Here is a 17,810-nt window from a genome sequence, read left to right on the forward strand (position 1 = left end):
ATATGATAATATGTCAAAATGACGAATCAGTATAAGACCATGGATGAAAGTCTCCATGGCATCCACAGAAATAGTCTGCTGCGACAGTAAACATAGAATAGAGATAGTCCGTTGGGACAGTAAACATAGAACAGAGATAGTCTGCTGGGACAGTAAATACATAACAAAGATAGTCTACTGGGATAGTAAATGAAAAACAAAGATAATCAGTTGAGACAGTAAACATAAATTAAGTCTGCCGAGACAGAAAATACAAGGTAAGTCCGTTAGGACAGTAATCATGGGGTGACTCTTTTGGGAATTGAGAAAAGAGGTAAGAAGGGTATCAGATCATAGCTTGGCTAAAGCAACACATAGAGTCCACCAGAAAACAGAGACAAAAAAATCGCCAAGACTTCAAGCGCAGGATATAGGCTTGTGCGATAAGTATGAAAAACTACGCAGGTGAAAGTAGAGGTGAAAGAAAGTGTAAGTGGTGGCAAGTGGATCTGGAGGAATCCACCAAAGTGGTGGAAACGGAAAAGATAGATGTGAAAGCCGACAAGGCATGGGCGAGGACCCAATAAGAATTAAAAGATAGGCAGTGTGAGAGCTAGCCTAATTATGGAAACGTAATAGGGAAGATCATCCGAGGATCCAAGAAAGGATTCGCAATCAAGAGCCACTAGGAAAGGCTTTATGAAGTTGAACTCCGTAGGAGGATGGAGAAGTGTTTTCCCAAGATAAGGGTTTTGTCCATGGGACAAAATGTATGTCAAGACTAATCCTCCTAGAGGGAAATCTAGTGCAGGTACGTCGCCGCAATGATAACCCGTAGGGGGAATAAGCAAGTGGAATGGCAAGCTCGTATAATCGCAATGACGATAACTGTTGGTTCAATTAGACAGACCAATCTTCACTTATAGGACAAGAGAGTCCATAAGTAAAAGTTAGTGTGAAGGGCAGATTACTGGAAGTAATTCCACCACTTTTACCAATAAGATGGAATGAGAATGGGTTCGCTAGAGTGGTGAGTCCTGCTGAAGGTCAGCACAATATTGAGATGACAATGAGTCTGCTAAGGAAAGATGAAAAGTAAGGATAGGACTTGCTGGTGTGGCGAAGTGGCTGGAGTACTGTCAAAGTGGAGAGCTCGACCAGAGGAAGGTCTTATAGTGAGATTGTAGCTTGGAGGATTGAGTAAAATCCACCACCCTGATAGATAACAACTGCCTTGAATGAACAGGGAGTTAATTTACGTTTAGTTATTTTCAATCTGTTACCCTCGTGTGATGGGGTTATAAATTATGGCGCAGTATATAAACTCACTAAGTTCATTCGAACTTATGGAGTTTATTGATTGTTCATAGGACTTGTGAGGTTGATCGAGGACTTTGAGGAATGACCTAGCTAGACAGGGACAAGATCAATCATCATAGGCAGTTAAAGTCATGCACAATAGAAAGGGGTACCATTGGCGACTTCACCCCAAGATCGATTATGGGGTAACCATATGATGTCCCTAAAGTCTGGATTTTAAGTTACTTAACACTAAGTTAAAAGCCGTAAGGGGCTCATTGTAAACAAATAGTCTGATTGAAGTTAGAAATCTAAAGGACTAAACATTTAGTGGTTGAAGACTTTGGTTGTAAAAAAACTATTATTGGTTTTATACTTTTAGATAGTTTTATATTAATATGTTTTATAACAATCAAGTTAGCAAAAATCTAGAATATGTGAACCTGGTCTAATTGTGACACTCCATACCAGGATCCGGTGAATGGGTTGGGCGTGGGGTGTTACATCCTTAGTCTAGTCGAAAATGAGCAAACTGATTGAAAGACTAATATGTTGTCTATCAAGCCCAATTTGGGAGATGCTCTGTCTTAAGCATCGAAGTGGATGACTTCTAGAAGATAGAGGATAGGACCCAAGTAGAATAAATCCTGGATCTGTTTATAGAATTATTCACTTGTGACTTTCATAGTGTGGCATATTTTAATCCTAAGTGGATGATGGACTATGTATGTGTGGCTTGTATATTTTAATGTAAGTAAAAGCCTTGGTTCAAATAGATAAGGAATTGAAAGCTGATGTGCTAGATACACTTCTGGAGTCATAATAATGGAATTCATAGCCCAAGAAATGGGTAAATAATATCCTCTTATTGGCATTACATGATAGATGAAAAGTAAACATGACCATGGGTCGTTTGTCTTTTTGATAAATGACTTAATTACTATTTGATAGTAATTGACTTTTCATGAAGAAAAATGTAACGGTTACCATGAGATAAAATAGGATCAGATTGGGAGAACAAATTTATCCTAAAGAGATTAAGGATATCCTATTAGGGTAGCGCACTTATAACAAGTTAATTGGACGAGCATTGATCGAGTAGTTTTCGTAATGGTATGTAATTAGTGAGAGCTCAGTCAGAATACTATAGTGGAATAAGTTCATGACTAAATGAGTTTATAATTAATAGGTGAAAAGCTAGAACTTAATTATATATCATTTGAACCTTAATTATAAATGTCCAATTGATCCCTCTGCTAGCTTGTTGAAACTAAAAATGAATTGCATAAAGAATAAAATGAACAGAAATAGATAGAAATGACAAAGTTAGAGAAATGTATTACATTCAGAAATGAATGTGGTTTCTCATTGAGTATGGAAATGACCTGATAATTAATTTAAGTTTTTCAAACTATTATAATTAAATAATTGAAGTTCGAAAATGGAATTAAATTAATTAGTCATTGTGAATTTGTTAAATATAAAAATTAAATATATTTTTTGATAGATTCTTTTACGGTAAAATTATCATGACTTTAATGAAATTAGAATTGGGTTGAGAAAATTATGTAATTGAAAATTTAATTAATTTAGTAAATAATATTTTTTTAAGAAATATAAAAATAAGTATTGGGTTGGATTACATTATAAAGTGTTGGGTTAAAAGTTTAAGAAGCACATATAATTGGACCCAATACAGAGAGGTTCAAAAGCGCTTCTCTCTTGTAATAGAATTAGGAGACTAGTTTTTCTATCGGATAAGTATTATTTGTATTCTACTAATTCAACTATTAATCTTCTCTTTTCCCCTATAAATAGATGGCATTGGTAGAGCTAAATAGACACAACTTTGAGATATTATTATTTTGCCCGAAAGTGGTGAGAATTTATTTTCTAAGTATAAATTACATTTTCTAGGAATTACAATTTTATTGGTTTCTATTGAGAGAGAGTTACTTTCCTACTGAAAGTAAGCAATTGTTTCTGGTTCTGTGTTTGATTCGTGATTATTCGAGTTCACACTCAAAGCGATTCATGGTATGAGAATAGCAGAGAAGGTCATTCGATTGAAAGTTAAGAACGTCAATGATCTATCTCGCACAAAACACAAGAACTTTTCAAAAAAGTTTATTACTATAAATATCACAAACCGGCTTAATTTTTAAAATTTTAATTTTTCGTTGTGACAAAATATTATTTTTAAATTGGATTTTTCCAACATCCCCCACCTACGCCAACAAGTGGCATATTCTATGAACCACTCCTTTTTGTGTCATTTTAGTTGCCAATGTTTTGATTCCCCAATATTGTTGTTGTGTTTTAAATGTAGGCTGAACCAAGAAACTTCGTTTTTTTATAGAGTAGTCCCTTTTTTTGGTAAGCTAATTGTTAAAGATTTTCATATAATACAATCACTCCTCTCTTAGTGGAGTCATCAACATGTAGAAGGTTTTTTGGTAGAGGGAGAAAGTGTTGCAAACAAGTGAAACATAATGTATTGGGATACGACAAAGATAAAAATTAGAATAGATATGTAACACTGAATGTACTGGTAGGTGGTTGTTTGTAAGATAAAGAAATGCTAAGTGTGATTGAGGATAAGACTAAACAAAGAAATAGGCTAAGATAACTCTAAGAGAGTTTAGGAGTAAAAAAAAATGTCAAAAATACTTTCACAGTTGTGAAAGAATCCCATTTATAGAAGTTAAAAGATAGACATTAACTAGGAATAATGAGAAAAAAATTTCAATTGCAAATGGAATTAATACTTTTTTATTAGTAAAGCTTAACTATTTTTGGTAAGGGAGAAAAACACTCAATATTACAATGAAATGTTAAAAGGTGACCTCTTAAGTACCTTTATATCTAATCTTTCAAGTCAATCTCTCCAAAACATTTTAAGAGTAAAGATAACTTAAGAATCTCGTTATATTTTGGAGGTTTTTCATTTCTTTTGCTTTATGAAAGTAGTATAATGTGAAACATTTTCTAGGAAACATCTCTTGAAAATATGTCTTCTCAAGGAACCTTATTCTATGATAAGTTGTTATATGATGGTCTTGAAAAAGTATGTTCCAAACAATTACTATTCTTGAAGAACAACTATTCTAAATATAAAATGTTCTGATCGGTAATTGTTTGAATATAGTTATTCTAAATAATAGTTGTTCCAAATAATAATTATTTTCAATAGAGTTAATTTTTAGTAACAAATAATATTAATAGTAATTGTCTTAAGTGAAAGCTCTATTCTAAATATAATTGTTCTAAACATGTCTATTCTTGAATAATGATTATTCCGAACAATAATTATCCTAAAATGGTGTATCTATTATTGTTATTATTGTTATTATTATTATTATTATTATTATTATTATTAACGTCTTGAATTGATGATAGAAAAGTGGGAAAAAGCCAAGATTTGTGGAGCAAAGTAAGCCTCTAAAAATTGAAGTATTCTTTGCAGAATCATTGCTGTTGCTTTGGCCCAATTCTCTCAAGTTTCATAGTCTCCACTTATGAGACTGCATCGAGTGGGTATCTATTGGGAGTGGGACTTGGGAGAGGTACATTTTATTTTATTTTATGTAAATTCAACTCTTTTAGTTTTAAATTATTTTTTTAAAAAGTTTTTAAATCAGAAGAGCTAAAAATATCTAACTCAATTTAAACAAGCTAACTACCCATATTAAATTTGGAGAACTTATACATGAATTGCTTACCTTAGAGAATTAAACTTCCATTTTTTTAAGAAAAATAATAAATTTAACTTTTAACGTTTATATTGTTTGTCAATTTAATTTTTTTTAGCTAAATTTAGTAATTAATCTTTAAAAAAAAGTCAAACTGCTTTTTTTTAACCGAAATATTGACTAAAACATTAGTTTTTTTAATAATGTCATGTTGACATGTCACTATTTATATTATATGTCACATAAACAAATAATTTCATGCTGGCATGGATTGTTATGTGAGCTGTCATATTTAAAAATTTAATGTTTTACTTAATATTTCTTATTAAAAACCCGTCAATTTAATTCTTTTTAAAAATTTAATGGTTAAATTTGACTCTTTTAAAAAGGTTGAGAGTCAAATTTAACTGTAAAAATAATAAAGACCAATTTAACAAAAGATGTAAATTTTAAAAACTAAATTTATTATTATACCTACTTTTAGATATGCATATTTTCATGCTCTAGTTAATAGCTTATGCATGTCAAGTTTGATATAAATTAAAATTTTATAAATATTCGTTTTACGTAAAAAAACTTTTAATCGTAAAATATTTACTAATATATGTAATATTTTATATTGATATGATAAAGATATCAGATCAATTTAAAATTTTATGAGCATGGTAAGTACAAATATTTTGATAAATTCAACGGTTGAAAGGTTAAAATATTAATTATACAAAAAGTTAGGAAAAGGAGTAAAACTAATTAAGTTTTAGAACTGTATAAATAAATTTCAGCCTATTAAAAAAATTGATTAAAGGCAAATTAAATACGTGAAAAATATTTATAAAGAACTAAAATGTATTTATGACACATTAATACATCCCAGACACCCATATACCAATGACGAACCGAAGCATCATAAACTTAAAGCGACCTTAACTGAACTGTGTTAAAATGTTACTTTGCTTGTTATTAAGTAACTCTATATTTGTTAATTGAGTTTTAACTTAATTGGTATCTGTATTGTTATAAGTACACGAAGCCGTGGATTCGAGTGCACTGAATTGTATTATTCTTTTATTTAGGGATTGGGAGGGATTATAGATAGTTCTAGACATTGTATAAAAAAAGTAATAATATTCCATTTTAAAAGGACATTTTAGATATTCTTTGCATTTCTAGTCAAACTACCAAACGAGGCATATTAATAGTTTGTTCATTTTAGGTTTGAGATATTATAATATTTAGTAATTATATTGAAAAAGCTATTTTTTTATTCATAAAACTGTTATTAAGGAAACACAATCTTTCTTATTACAACTCAACCCAATAGATATTTATTAAATCCTATTAATATTGTATTGAAGTGCATTAATTAGTGCAAGAAAATAGGTGTCTTTTGTGTGTGTCATTTCCAGATTCCATTGAAGGAGTGTAAGAGAAAATGGAGAGATTATATAAATAATGTAAAAGATGATATCCCCATGTGCTTAGTTGATTATGACCAATTCCAATCTGTTATGCATTTCTTGGGCCCAACAAACTTTGATTAAGAATAGAACATTTTGGCAACTCATCTGCTTTGTAATCCATGCACTCGCACATGATTATCGATTTTAGATATTCCTCTTCATTCCATATGGGTAAACAACCAATGTTTTAATTGTCCCTCAGTTAAAACAGTAAAATAAACATCACATTTATCAAAAACCCCCCCAAGGAAGAACATGGGGAAAAGCAATCCATGGAAATCAAGACACCAGTCCCTTCTATTGTTACAAGAGGAGAGTGCTTTATATTCCCGACAGTATCAATCAAGTTGTAATCTTTCTATTTCCATGCCTTCAATAATCTTTAAATTTAATCCCACTACTTTTTCAGTCCCCCTCAGCCAGCCTCATGCTTTTGCATCATTATTATATTCACCACTAAGGATGAAACTTGCCTCAAAGTGGGTGCCAATGCCATATGAGAATCTTTCATAGTCTTTTAGCCTCTTTACCTCGCTTTTGACTTGTAAAAAATTTTCCCATCATTCAATCCACATGACTTTGGTATGTGAAAACAATTATTTTCTTTTTATCGACCAAATGAAAATTCACTTTTGCCCTTCACTTATCCATAAACACATTAATCAGTTGGTTATAAGCATACAAGGAAACAAAGGCAACGAACAAAAAATTGCAAAAGAGACTACAGATTAGTGAACTGAGTAACAACAATATCCGAAGGGGTCCCGGAAATGGAACCCGGTGAAAAGGAATCCGGCAAGCCTAACTATAACATTGAGAAGAAATCACAAAAAGGAAAGCTGATAATTCAAAAGATGAAACAAATACAAGGGATAAAAGGATTCCACAACAAACAAATATTTCTTCTCTTGGATCAAATCAACAAACCGGATTCTTCTTCGCCGGATAACCCCTTATGAAGCTTTCGGTTTCCTTAAAGTATTCAAATTAAAATCATCCCAAATCTTCCTGGCCTTCTGAGGGGCATCTGATCAATTCCAATATGTTAACTACCTCTCCCATATCCGGACGGTTCGATGGTACTTGTGACGTGCAGATTAAGCCTAGTTTCATCACTGGAATTGCCTCCTCGGCTGGGAATTTTCCTTGCAGCCTTCCATCGACGCATTCCTCCACCCTGCCTTCTTCCAATGCTCCTCGGACCATGTCACAAAGCACCACCACATCATCTTCCATGTACTCAACAGGCCTCTTCCCGGTAACCACTTCCAAAACCAAAACACCAAATCCATACACATCACATTTCTCGTTTATTTTCACTGTTCGGCAGGCAAATTCAGGGGCCATGTAGCCAAGTGCACTCTGAATCTTGCTACTTAAAACATAGCGATCTAGCATAGGGAGCAACCTTGCTAGGCCATAATCTCCAAGTTTAGGTTCACCTGAGCCATCAATAAGGACATTGCTTGACTTTAGATTGTAATGAATAATGTTAGATTGGTGCAAGTGAGCCAAGCTTTTCGCTGTCCCTAGAATGATACCGAACCTGTCATTCCAAGAAAGATAATTTCCAACCGATCCTTCATGAAGGTGTTTGTACAGACTTCCACCAGAAACAAATTCATAAATGAGAAGCTGCAGTGACGGTGTCCAGTAATAGCCTTCAAGAGCAACAAGATTTGAGTGCTGTATTTTCCCAAGTTTTTTCACTTCCCTTTCAAATTCTTCTTGGGATTTGACAAGACTTGATACCGTGAGCTTCTTGATTGCCACTGAGCGCCCATCTTGCAAAACTGTTCTATACACAGCTCCAAAACCACCACGGCCAAGTTCACAGTCCTTAGTGAAAAGAGCATGTGCACCTGTGCTGAAGTCAGGCTCGCCAGAAAACATGACAAGTTTGCCAGAATTGGCGTCCGTAGTAGGGGAATGGCTAAAGTCATCCCCAGCAGAAAAAGTAAGGGCGGCTGCAGACCGGGATGTTGATGACCTGACACGGAGATTAAGAACAGTGATGGCAATGACTCCAACAACAATTACAGCAGCTGCACCAATAGCAATTACGGCAGAGATACTGAGAATTATCCTCTTATGACCGACAGTCGTAGGCAATTCCTCGGAAATGGAATCAGAAGAGGAGTTAGGATTTAACACAATGGGTTTAGGAAGAACAGCAGGGCAAGATTTGTTAACTGCAGAGCCACAAAGTGATGGATTCCCAGAGACAGCCGTGGGCGATATGGTGTTAAAAAATGCACCAGCAGGCAGTTCTCCCTGTAAATTGTTGTGGGAAATATTGAAGGATAAGAGGTGGGGTAGATTGGCCAACTGCTTGGGTAGGGTTCCAGCAAGGTTGTTGTAAGACAGGTCCACGTTTTCTAGGTTGTTCAGTTTTCCAATTTCAGCAGGTATTGGGCCACTCAGGTTGTTTTGTGATATGATCCTACACCAACAACAACAAATAGAAATGAAAAGCAAGTTAGAACAGCAAACAGCATCAGCTTTCACCAGTACAAACTTTAAGTAAATGCCAATAGGATAGAGCAGATATCATGCAACAAGGCAAACTACAATATCATTGCGCAAAAGCCTTCAACATTAGAATATCAAGATGTTTTAGATTTGAAGTAATTTATCTCAATGAAACGCAATCCACGACTTGTGCAACCTTGGAGCAGTTAGAACAAAGTTCACCTACTACCAAAATCTAATCTTAGCCTTTAGGGTAAACTTGATGTTTATAGGTCAAGATAGCGAGGAATGATTTGAATATAGAAACACAATACATTAGAGAGACCAAAAAGCACACAGATAGGCTAACTAAAATTAGAAGTTAAAAGCAACAAATAATACTCAAGAACAGGAGAAACTTACAAAGTTGATAGCAAGGTGCAGTTCTCAATTGATGTAGGAATTTTTCCACCTAGGAAATTAGCATTGAGCCTCAGATCCTTCAAGGAGAAAGCTCCTCCAATTTCCATAGGAATGCTTCCATTAAGCTGATTATGACTCAAATCAAGAACATCCAAAGCCTTCAATTCTCCAACAGTTCCTGGAACAGGCCCAATGAGAGAGTTTCTAGACAGGTTCAAGAACTGCAAGCTGCTTAAAACCCCAATATCGTATGTTAATTCCCCAGAAAACGAATTGTGAGATAAATCCAAGACTTGAATCTTTTGAAGTGGGGTTCTTGGTGAAGCTGAAATGGGATTGCTCAAATTTACACCAAGCTTATTCTCTGAAAGAGAGACTTCATTCAGACCCGACTTGAAAATCCATCCAGGAAGATCACCGTTCATCAAATTCTGGCTAAAATCCAACGCCAAAAGATTCACATTGTTTTCCATAGATGCAGGCAAACTTCCATTTAAACCATTAGCAGAGAAATTTAACACCTTCAACAACTTAAGGCTTCCTATAGACTCAGGAACTTGACCAGAAAACTTATTCATAGAGAAATCCAAAGTCTCAAGATTTTTCATTTCTCCTATCCATTCAGGGACCTCACCAACAAAAGAATTCATACTCAAATTCAGATAACTACACAGGCTAAGCTTTTGTATTGTGCTTGGAACTGACCCTGAAAGTAAATTCAGGCTAAGATCAATTGACCTCAACAATAAACAACTCCCAATCCCATCAGGAACCTGCCCAGTGAACCTATTCTTACTCAAGTTAATGGACCTCAAATTATTCAAAGCCTCAATCCCTTTAGGAATCTCTCCTTCCAACAAGTTACCAGACAAATCCAATGACCTTAAACCATTCAAACCCCAAATCCCAGCAGGCAAAGACCCTGAAAGCTGATTCCAGGACAAGTTAATATCAGCAAGAGTAGCGCAAGAGCCTAAACTCCCAGGAATCTTACCCGAGAACCGGTTATTAGCTAAAGAAATGGACCTCAAAGAACCACATTGTTTGAAAAAGTCATCAGGGATAAAACCCGAAAGAGAATTCTCACTCAAGTCAATGATTCTCAGACTTTCAAGCTTTGCCAAGTTGGGGCTTATAGTCCCACTGAGATTGTTTCTCGCTAAAGAAAGCTTCCTCAAGAACTTGAGCTGCAAAAGACCACGACCGATCCGACCCGAAAGAGTGAACCCGTCAAGGTTGAGCTCGGTAACACGGCTCGACCTTGGGTTACATTTGACACCAAACCAGTTACAAGGAGTGTCGTCATCTTCATTCCAAGACGAAAGCTTTTGGCTTGGATCTTGAATGTCTGCTTTGAAAACTATTAGTCCCAAAACATCATCGTTCAAAGATGGGCTTAAAGATCTTACCGGGAAAGAAGGAACAAGCAAAAGAACCACCCAAAATAACAGTAAATTTGACAGATTTTTCATGTTCATCTTCCCCTTTCTTCCTTTTCAGTAGTTCACAACCTCCATTCTTACTTAGCAGAGTTGCAGAGATAAAAAGGTAAAAAGAGAGAAGCCAAAATGTAGCTTAAAACAAAGAGATCCTTTTGGCAAAGCAAACACAAGAGAGGACACAGGTGGAAGAGAAACAAGAATTACACTCCAACACGCTACGGTTTTTGAAGTTTTTCAAGGCTAAATCTGAGAACTCAAATGATGAAAAATGTTGGGTTTCATTCAAATTTCAACATTTCAAGGAAAACCCACTTCTTAGAAGACCACCGCCGGTACGATTCCGGTAGAAAGTCGCCGGAAAAAAGAAGGAAACAGAGAAAAGAGTGAGAAAGGTGGAGGCGTGGTTCTGTTTTCCTCTAAGAGAGAGAAAAAGAAAGAAGAAAGTGAAGAACAGTGGAGATAGAGAGGAATGGCTTGGGTTGTAATTAATGTAAAAGGATACTTTTTTTAGTTATTTTTTATGGATTAAAAATAACGGGAAAGAGAAGATGGTGGGGCCCGGGAGTGGGTGGGGCCAATTTAATGTTCTTCGGGACACGTGGTTCATTTTAAGAGGTCCGTAGATATCTTACGTGGCGACACGTGGTCGTTGTCAGTAAACACTATGCTTTTGGAGGATGTGCATGTAATGTCATGGGTTGAATTAGGTTTGGGTGGGTTATGGAATTGACCCTACATTCCTTACGGAATTACGGATGGGCCATTTTTAACGGACCAATGTTCTGAACTAAACTCAACCCGAGGAATGAACTTTTAGACTTACTGTTTTTTTTTTATTCTTTTATTGATAATTGTTTTTTATAATTGTATTGGCAGAATTCCAAAATGCACTCCTAATGTTGGTGGGTTTTTCACTTAGGCCCTTAACTTTTTTTTTTCTCATTTTCACTCCTACTCAAAACTGTAAGTCAACTAACGGTCAATATTTTTTCCCACCATGACATTACACCTTAAGTAATGACTCTACTAACGTGACTTGACATGGTATTTTGGGTTAAATTTACTAAAAATTCAAAAAATATTTTTTAATTCAAAATCATAAAATATATTTTTATAACTTATTTTCACTTTTAAAATTTTTTAATAATTTATATTTTAAATTTTTAATAAATTTAATGTAAAATGTTATATTATTAATGACATGTCACGTCACATTAATAGAGTCATCACCAGATGTGTCATGTTATGTTGGACAAAAATATTGACAATTAGTTGATTAAAAGTTTCTGTTAATTTTAACCTTATTTGAAAATTTTTGTAACACTGTGAGCAAGGAAGGAAAAATGAGTTAAAAGGAAAAAGTGAAAAATACCAAAAAAAAATATTAGGGATGAATTTTACAATTCTACCAATTTTATTTAAAGTTTTAAGATTAAAATAAATTTTTACTTGTATTATTTCTAGGTTAGATTAATTAGAGTTAAGTTAATTATATTATTCTTCACATTTTATTTAATACATATGGTTTTTTTATAAAAAAAAGAAAAAAAAAAGAAATTCATACAAAGAAAAGGTTACAAAATATCGAGGATAAAAATCAAAGAGCCCGTAGCTTGACCCCCAAGAAAAAGTCTGAAGGTTGTATAAACCAAAACTCAAGCCCTCAAAACCAAAGTCGAAACAAGTAAAACCATTCACATTTCAAGCAAATCTTACGAAGAAGCAACGATCAAGAAGACGAACAAGTTGTATCGTGATACAGCAAATTGGAACGAGATTAGAGATGAAGGCCAGCATTGTAACATTGAGAAGACAAAGATGTGGGGAATAATGCCCACTGGATAAAGCGACTATCGTACAAGCTAAAGGGCCCCCACAGTCTTAAAAATAATCTTACGTCTCGGTTGAACTTATCTTCCTTAATTGGCACCAAAATAAAAAGATAGAAACCACAAACCCCTCGGGGGAACTAGTTACATGCAGCATAAGACAGTGGCTTCATAGACCAAGTAAAAAAGGGCTCTCGAGTCATCTTGACCCGAATTGCTGTTATACGATATTAGAGGAGCATTAAGATCAATGAAGGGTCGAATGGCTAAAGAAGCAACCTCATCATGAGCTAGGCTCCAACCAAAATAGTGAGTGCTGGAGGGTTCATCCTCTCTCCTTCAGATCGATGGATGGCTCATCGATACTGAAGAAAGCGAAATCCAGCAAGTCATAATCTCGACAAAGGAGGACAGAAGTAAGATTAATAGAAAACAGGCGAAGAGAGGATGAGAACTTGAGAGAGAAGTATGGTGGTGAGAAGATCGGTCAAGAGGCAGGATGGTCGCTCATGCTAGGAAACAAAGGTTATCTCTCTAGTAGCGTTTGTTGAGAGAAAAATTGTCTTCTAAATTAGATGATTTTATTTTTATTTTTATTTTTTTTTGTGTTTAACCCATTTTTTAGACTTTTATAGTAGTAAATGCATGTAATTTTGCATTAGAATGTTTTTTTAAGAGATGAAAGTTACACAATGTGGAACATAAAATTTAATTTCTCTCCCTCCCCTATGCTTCTTTCACAACCCTCAAACTCGGGATGTGATTCATAATAGATAGAAAGTTTGTGGAAATGTCATATCTTTACTCAACTCATTGTCAGCTATTTATAGGAACGAAATTATGATTAACTTCCTATTATAGGTATTTATTCCAATAATTTTAAAACAATAAACATATCTTAATTTAAAAAATTCAAAAACAAAAATAGGAAGATGTGGTCATTAAGTAACACTGTCACAAGAAGCGCGTGGTCTACAACTACAGGTAGCTTAGCCAAAACGGATGCAAAGATGTTCCATCCAATTGTTAAGAATAGGGATTTTACATAACACCTAAGTTATCACAGTATATAGTATGTGATTGTGGAAGAATGACACCAAGCTCCTTGAGAAGACTGTTAACCCAAGTCGTTCCATCAAAAGCATTAACAACAATCATGGTTGTAGTTAGAGTTGTTATTTATGGAACACCATTAAGCAAGAGCATTAGGGTTAGAGATGGCAACTGAGTGGAGTGAATTTTTTTCCTACTTTGACTCCGATTCGATATGCCCCATCCTAACTCGATTTGAAATTAAATATTAATTTCATGATAATATAAACTAAATTGTAAAATATGTAAAGTTTGAATTGCCTTTAATTATTGAGTGAATGTAATGTATTAAATACCCATGTAGACAAGATGCAAATTCTAGTAGGATTTAGATGGTATGTCATTAGCAATTTTTTATGTGTGCTAGTGATAGTGGCACTTCGGTGCAATCTAGTGATATTACACTTCGATGCTAGTGACAATGGCACTTCTTTGCATTCCGTTAACTTTACACCATATCCTATGTGTTCTACAAGTACAATTGGACTAAAAATCTAAATGGTAAGTTAACTTAATAGTGAAATAGGTAAGTGGCTTATAGGATGTTAGTTGGAGATTTCTCAATGGTTATTCTCTATTTAATTCCATTCTATATTATTGTAAATCATGTATTTATATGTTAACAATGGTTAATTTTAATGGGAAGTTTAATTCTTAATGTACTTACTAAGTTTTCACAAAGTGTTACTTTTCCAACGCGTAGGTAAAAGCTAGACTTAAAGCTTTAGAGTGAAGAGTAAAGTTCAATCTCAACTAATCTCATTAGGAGTGATCAAAACTCGATTTGACTCAAAAAAATTGAAAAAAATTTCAATTTTCGAGTTAAACGAATCGAGTTATTTGAGTCAACGAGATTTTTTTTTGAATTTTGAGTTAGAATTGAGTTGAGCTTTCAAATTCGAATAAACCAAATACCAAAATATAATATTCTACATTTTTACCCCAAACCCCTAAACCTTTTATTTTCCCTCTAAAACTTTACTCTCTCTCATTTTTCCACCAAAATTTTTACTCCCCTCCCATCCCACCCATCATCTACCTTAAACCCGTTTTGCCCCAAAATTTTTTTTTAATATTCCCTCCTCCCCCCCCCCAAATTTTACTCCCCCAAACGTTCAAAATTTTTTATTTTCCCTCTAAACTTTTATTCTCATCCTTTACCATTAAATCAAAAACCATAATCATCCAAAAAAATCTCTAAACCTGGATAGTAATACTTTTATTTATATCTACTATTTATATTATTAAATTAAATTTCACATTTTGTACTATTTATATTATTGAATTGTTTAATCATATTGAATATTTATAAATTTCTATTAAAATTAAATTATTGATAATGCCATAAAATATTCGTGTTAAAATTTTATGTTGGTATCAATTTCACATTTTATTTTTAAGATAACTTTTATTAGAATATCACATTTTTTACAGTTAATATCTTTTTAATTTCAAAATATATAGTGACAAGAATCAAAAGATAATTGAAGCAACCAAGCAAGCAAATAAGCTAACCCGTATATAAAAGATTAATAAATAAATTATGAGGGGATGAAAGTTAATAACAAATTGATTACGGTAGGTAAATTTGATTACGATGGGTGACAGTAGTTACAAGGACCCAAAGTCAGTTTTTTTAATTTAACTCAAACAAATATATTCGATTTGATTCGAATTCCATCTCACTCAACTTGATTTGAGAAAATTTCAAATCGAGTTAGGATGATAAAATATGATTCGTCAACTCGATTAACTTGAAATTTTTTCATTCAATTCGATTCAATCAAATGCTCACCCCTTACATCTCATCACATCTCAAGGCTTGGAAGAGAGTATGGTTTTAATCCTTTAATATTAGGCTATGACATGTACATAGGTTAAATCAAAGTTTATAGGCTATGACATGTACATAGGTTAAATCAAAGTTTATGTACAAGATTACTAGTGAAAATACTTTGTGAATCTTGAGTATTTTGCTAGCCCTAAGAACTTAGCTAAGCTTTGATTGAGATATATGTTGAATTACATGATATTTTGATGGATTTTTATGTTGTATAATGTTTACAAGTGTTATGAAATGACTGAAGATATTTTAGAATTGGTTTTAGATGTTTTAGACATGCTTTGGGCAATCTGTCCCCAATGTTACAACATCCACTTTTCAGTTTTGCGGCATTGGGCCATGCAGCAACATTAGATGTCATTGGATTATTTTATCTTGAATGTCGTAACACCCATTTTCCAATGTCACAACATTGACCCTGTTTACCCTGGTTTTTACCAAAAATAGCCTTTACTAGTCCTCGTTTGTAATCAAATTTTAAAGGTAGCCAAGAAATAACTTGAATAGCTTTAAATATGCTCAAAAATGTTAAAACAAAGTTTTGAAATTGATGTTCAAGTTAAGTAGTCATAATGTCCAAATGTGGCATCCCTTTCTTATGATATATCGATTCAATCCAAATAAGAAGCGTTACACCCTTTACCATCGTTCCTTGGAGTACATATAGAGAAAGGTCTCTTGTCTAGTAGTGTTATTGTAACCCCCCAAAATAGGGCCTAGGAGTTTTAGGGGTATTTTAGAAATTTTAGCTTGCAAGTGTTCGAAATTTTGTTACATGGCATATCGGTAATGTTGTCGATTATGATTTTTAGAAAATTAAATCAATTTCTGGAAATGAGTTTTAAATAGCTTTAATTTTGAAAATAAGGTTGATTTGTAAAAGAGTTAAAATTGAGAGTTTTTCTGAAACAATTTAATTAGATTTTAAAATCTAAGCTAAATAATCTCCTTTCTCCTAGTTATTTCACATAAAAACAACCCCAAAATTTGTGCTTGTCATCCCTTATTTTCTCTTGCTATTTCAATCAATTTTGAACTTCAAATCCTAATTCGTTTTTTATTTCTATCATCCTTTAAGTTACAGACCTATATAAAAACCAAGAAAAGCACCCCAAACACCATAGTTTCCTCCATTGTCAAGCTTGTGGGTTTTTCGAGTTTTCGATCAAACGCTCTATTTTTTGTCATCGAAGATAATGTTTTGATTCCTTATGAGTTATTAATGTTATCTAGTCTTTAAAAAATGAATTATTAGCCTTTAAATCGAATGTTTTAAATAAAAGTAAAAAATCGGGTCTTTAATGGTGAATTTTGGGTTTATAGATAAAAATATGATTTCAATGTTTTTCAATTAGTTTTAACATGATTTGAAGGTTTCTAAACTTACTTTAAAGTTTCGTTAAGGATTTCTAAGGATTTAATGGATTTTCATGAAAATTGCCAAAAAAAAAAATTGATACCATAAATTTAGTTTTGAGTAGTTTAAAGGTTGAGAATCAGTCGTAGGTGAATAATTAGATTAATAGAATTTGTTTTAGGAAAAAAAGATTAAGTATAGACCGAGATATTTGAGTTTCAAGTTTGTTAGTCGAAATTTCAGTTTCTTGAGGAATATAGCTTAGGCTTGCACTTTTGGTTGGTTTAAATGAGTCTTTGGCTGAATTTTGATTGTGTATATTGTGTGGTTAATATGTGTGAAGCATCGGAACTGTTGGAACCTTCTACGAGCAAGGCGAAAGACTAGGAAAAGCTAGGTTAAGCTTTTGGCTTTTTGAAGAAAACGTAATTGGTGAGTTTTTGGAATTGCTATTTGTAGACATGTTTCTTAGTGTTGATTGAGAGCTTAAGAATAGCCTAAACCTCTATCCTAAGTTCCAAGTGTAAGCTTTCTATTTTCCTTTTTTTTTGGCAAATTATGCGAATATGTGAATAACTATGGATTGATTATTATGATGTAATATTGTGAATTGTATTGTATTGTGGGTATATTAAATTTGTTGAATGACAATAATGATGTTGTGTTAGAGATTCAAAGATGTGCAGTGAAAGCATGCAAAAGCTGTAAGTATGTACATGTTGCATTGTGGAACATAATGCTAATGTAACAAGTTTTTGTATGTGATAAACTGATTTTAAGGCACTCATATGTTGACTGATATATGATCTCTCATGAGCGTTATTGTGGCACTTTAAATGCAATTAAATGTGAATTCAATAAGCATGCATTGTGTACAAGTTTGTGATGTGAATAGACAAATATGAACAGAGATTATGTGCATTAAATCACTAATTATGTAACA

The 17,810-nt window shown here is 33.4% G+C and overlaps 1 protein-coding gene across 1 annotated transcript; it reads right to left on the minus strand.

Moving 5' to 3' along the window:
- Positions 1–7,139: 7,139 nt before the first annotated feature.
- On the minus strand, positions 7,140–11,243 carry LOC107896549 (probable LRR receptor-like serine/threonine-protein kinase IRK). Its single transcript, XM_016821744.2, has 2 exons — positions 9,305–11,243; positions 7,140–8,873 (listed from the first exon to the last, which is right to left on the minus strand). The coding sequence occupies exons 1-2, from the start codon at positions 10,780–10,782 to the stop codon at positions 7,424–7,426; spliced, it is 2,928 nt and encodes a 975-aa protein (XP_016677233.1). The 5' UTR covers positions 10,783–11,243; the 3' UTR covers positions 7,140–7,423.
- Between the last annotated feature and the right edge of the window lie 6,567 nt (positions 11,244–17,810).

Source organism: Gossypium hirsutum, chromosome A10 (assembly GCF_007990345.1).
Source record: "Gossypium hirsutum isolate 1008001.06 chromosome A10, Gossypium_hirsutum_v2.1, whole genome shotgun sequence".
Lineage (NCBI taxonomy): Eukaryota > Viridiplantae > Streptophyta > Magnoliopsida > Malvales > Malvaceae > Gossypium > Gossypium hirsutum.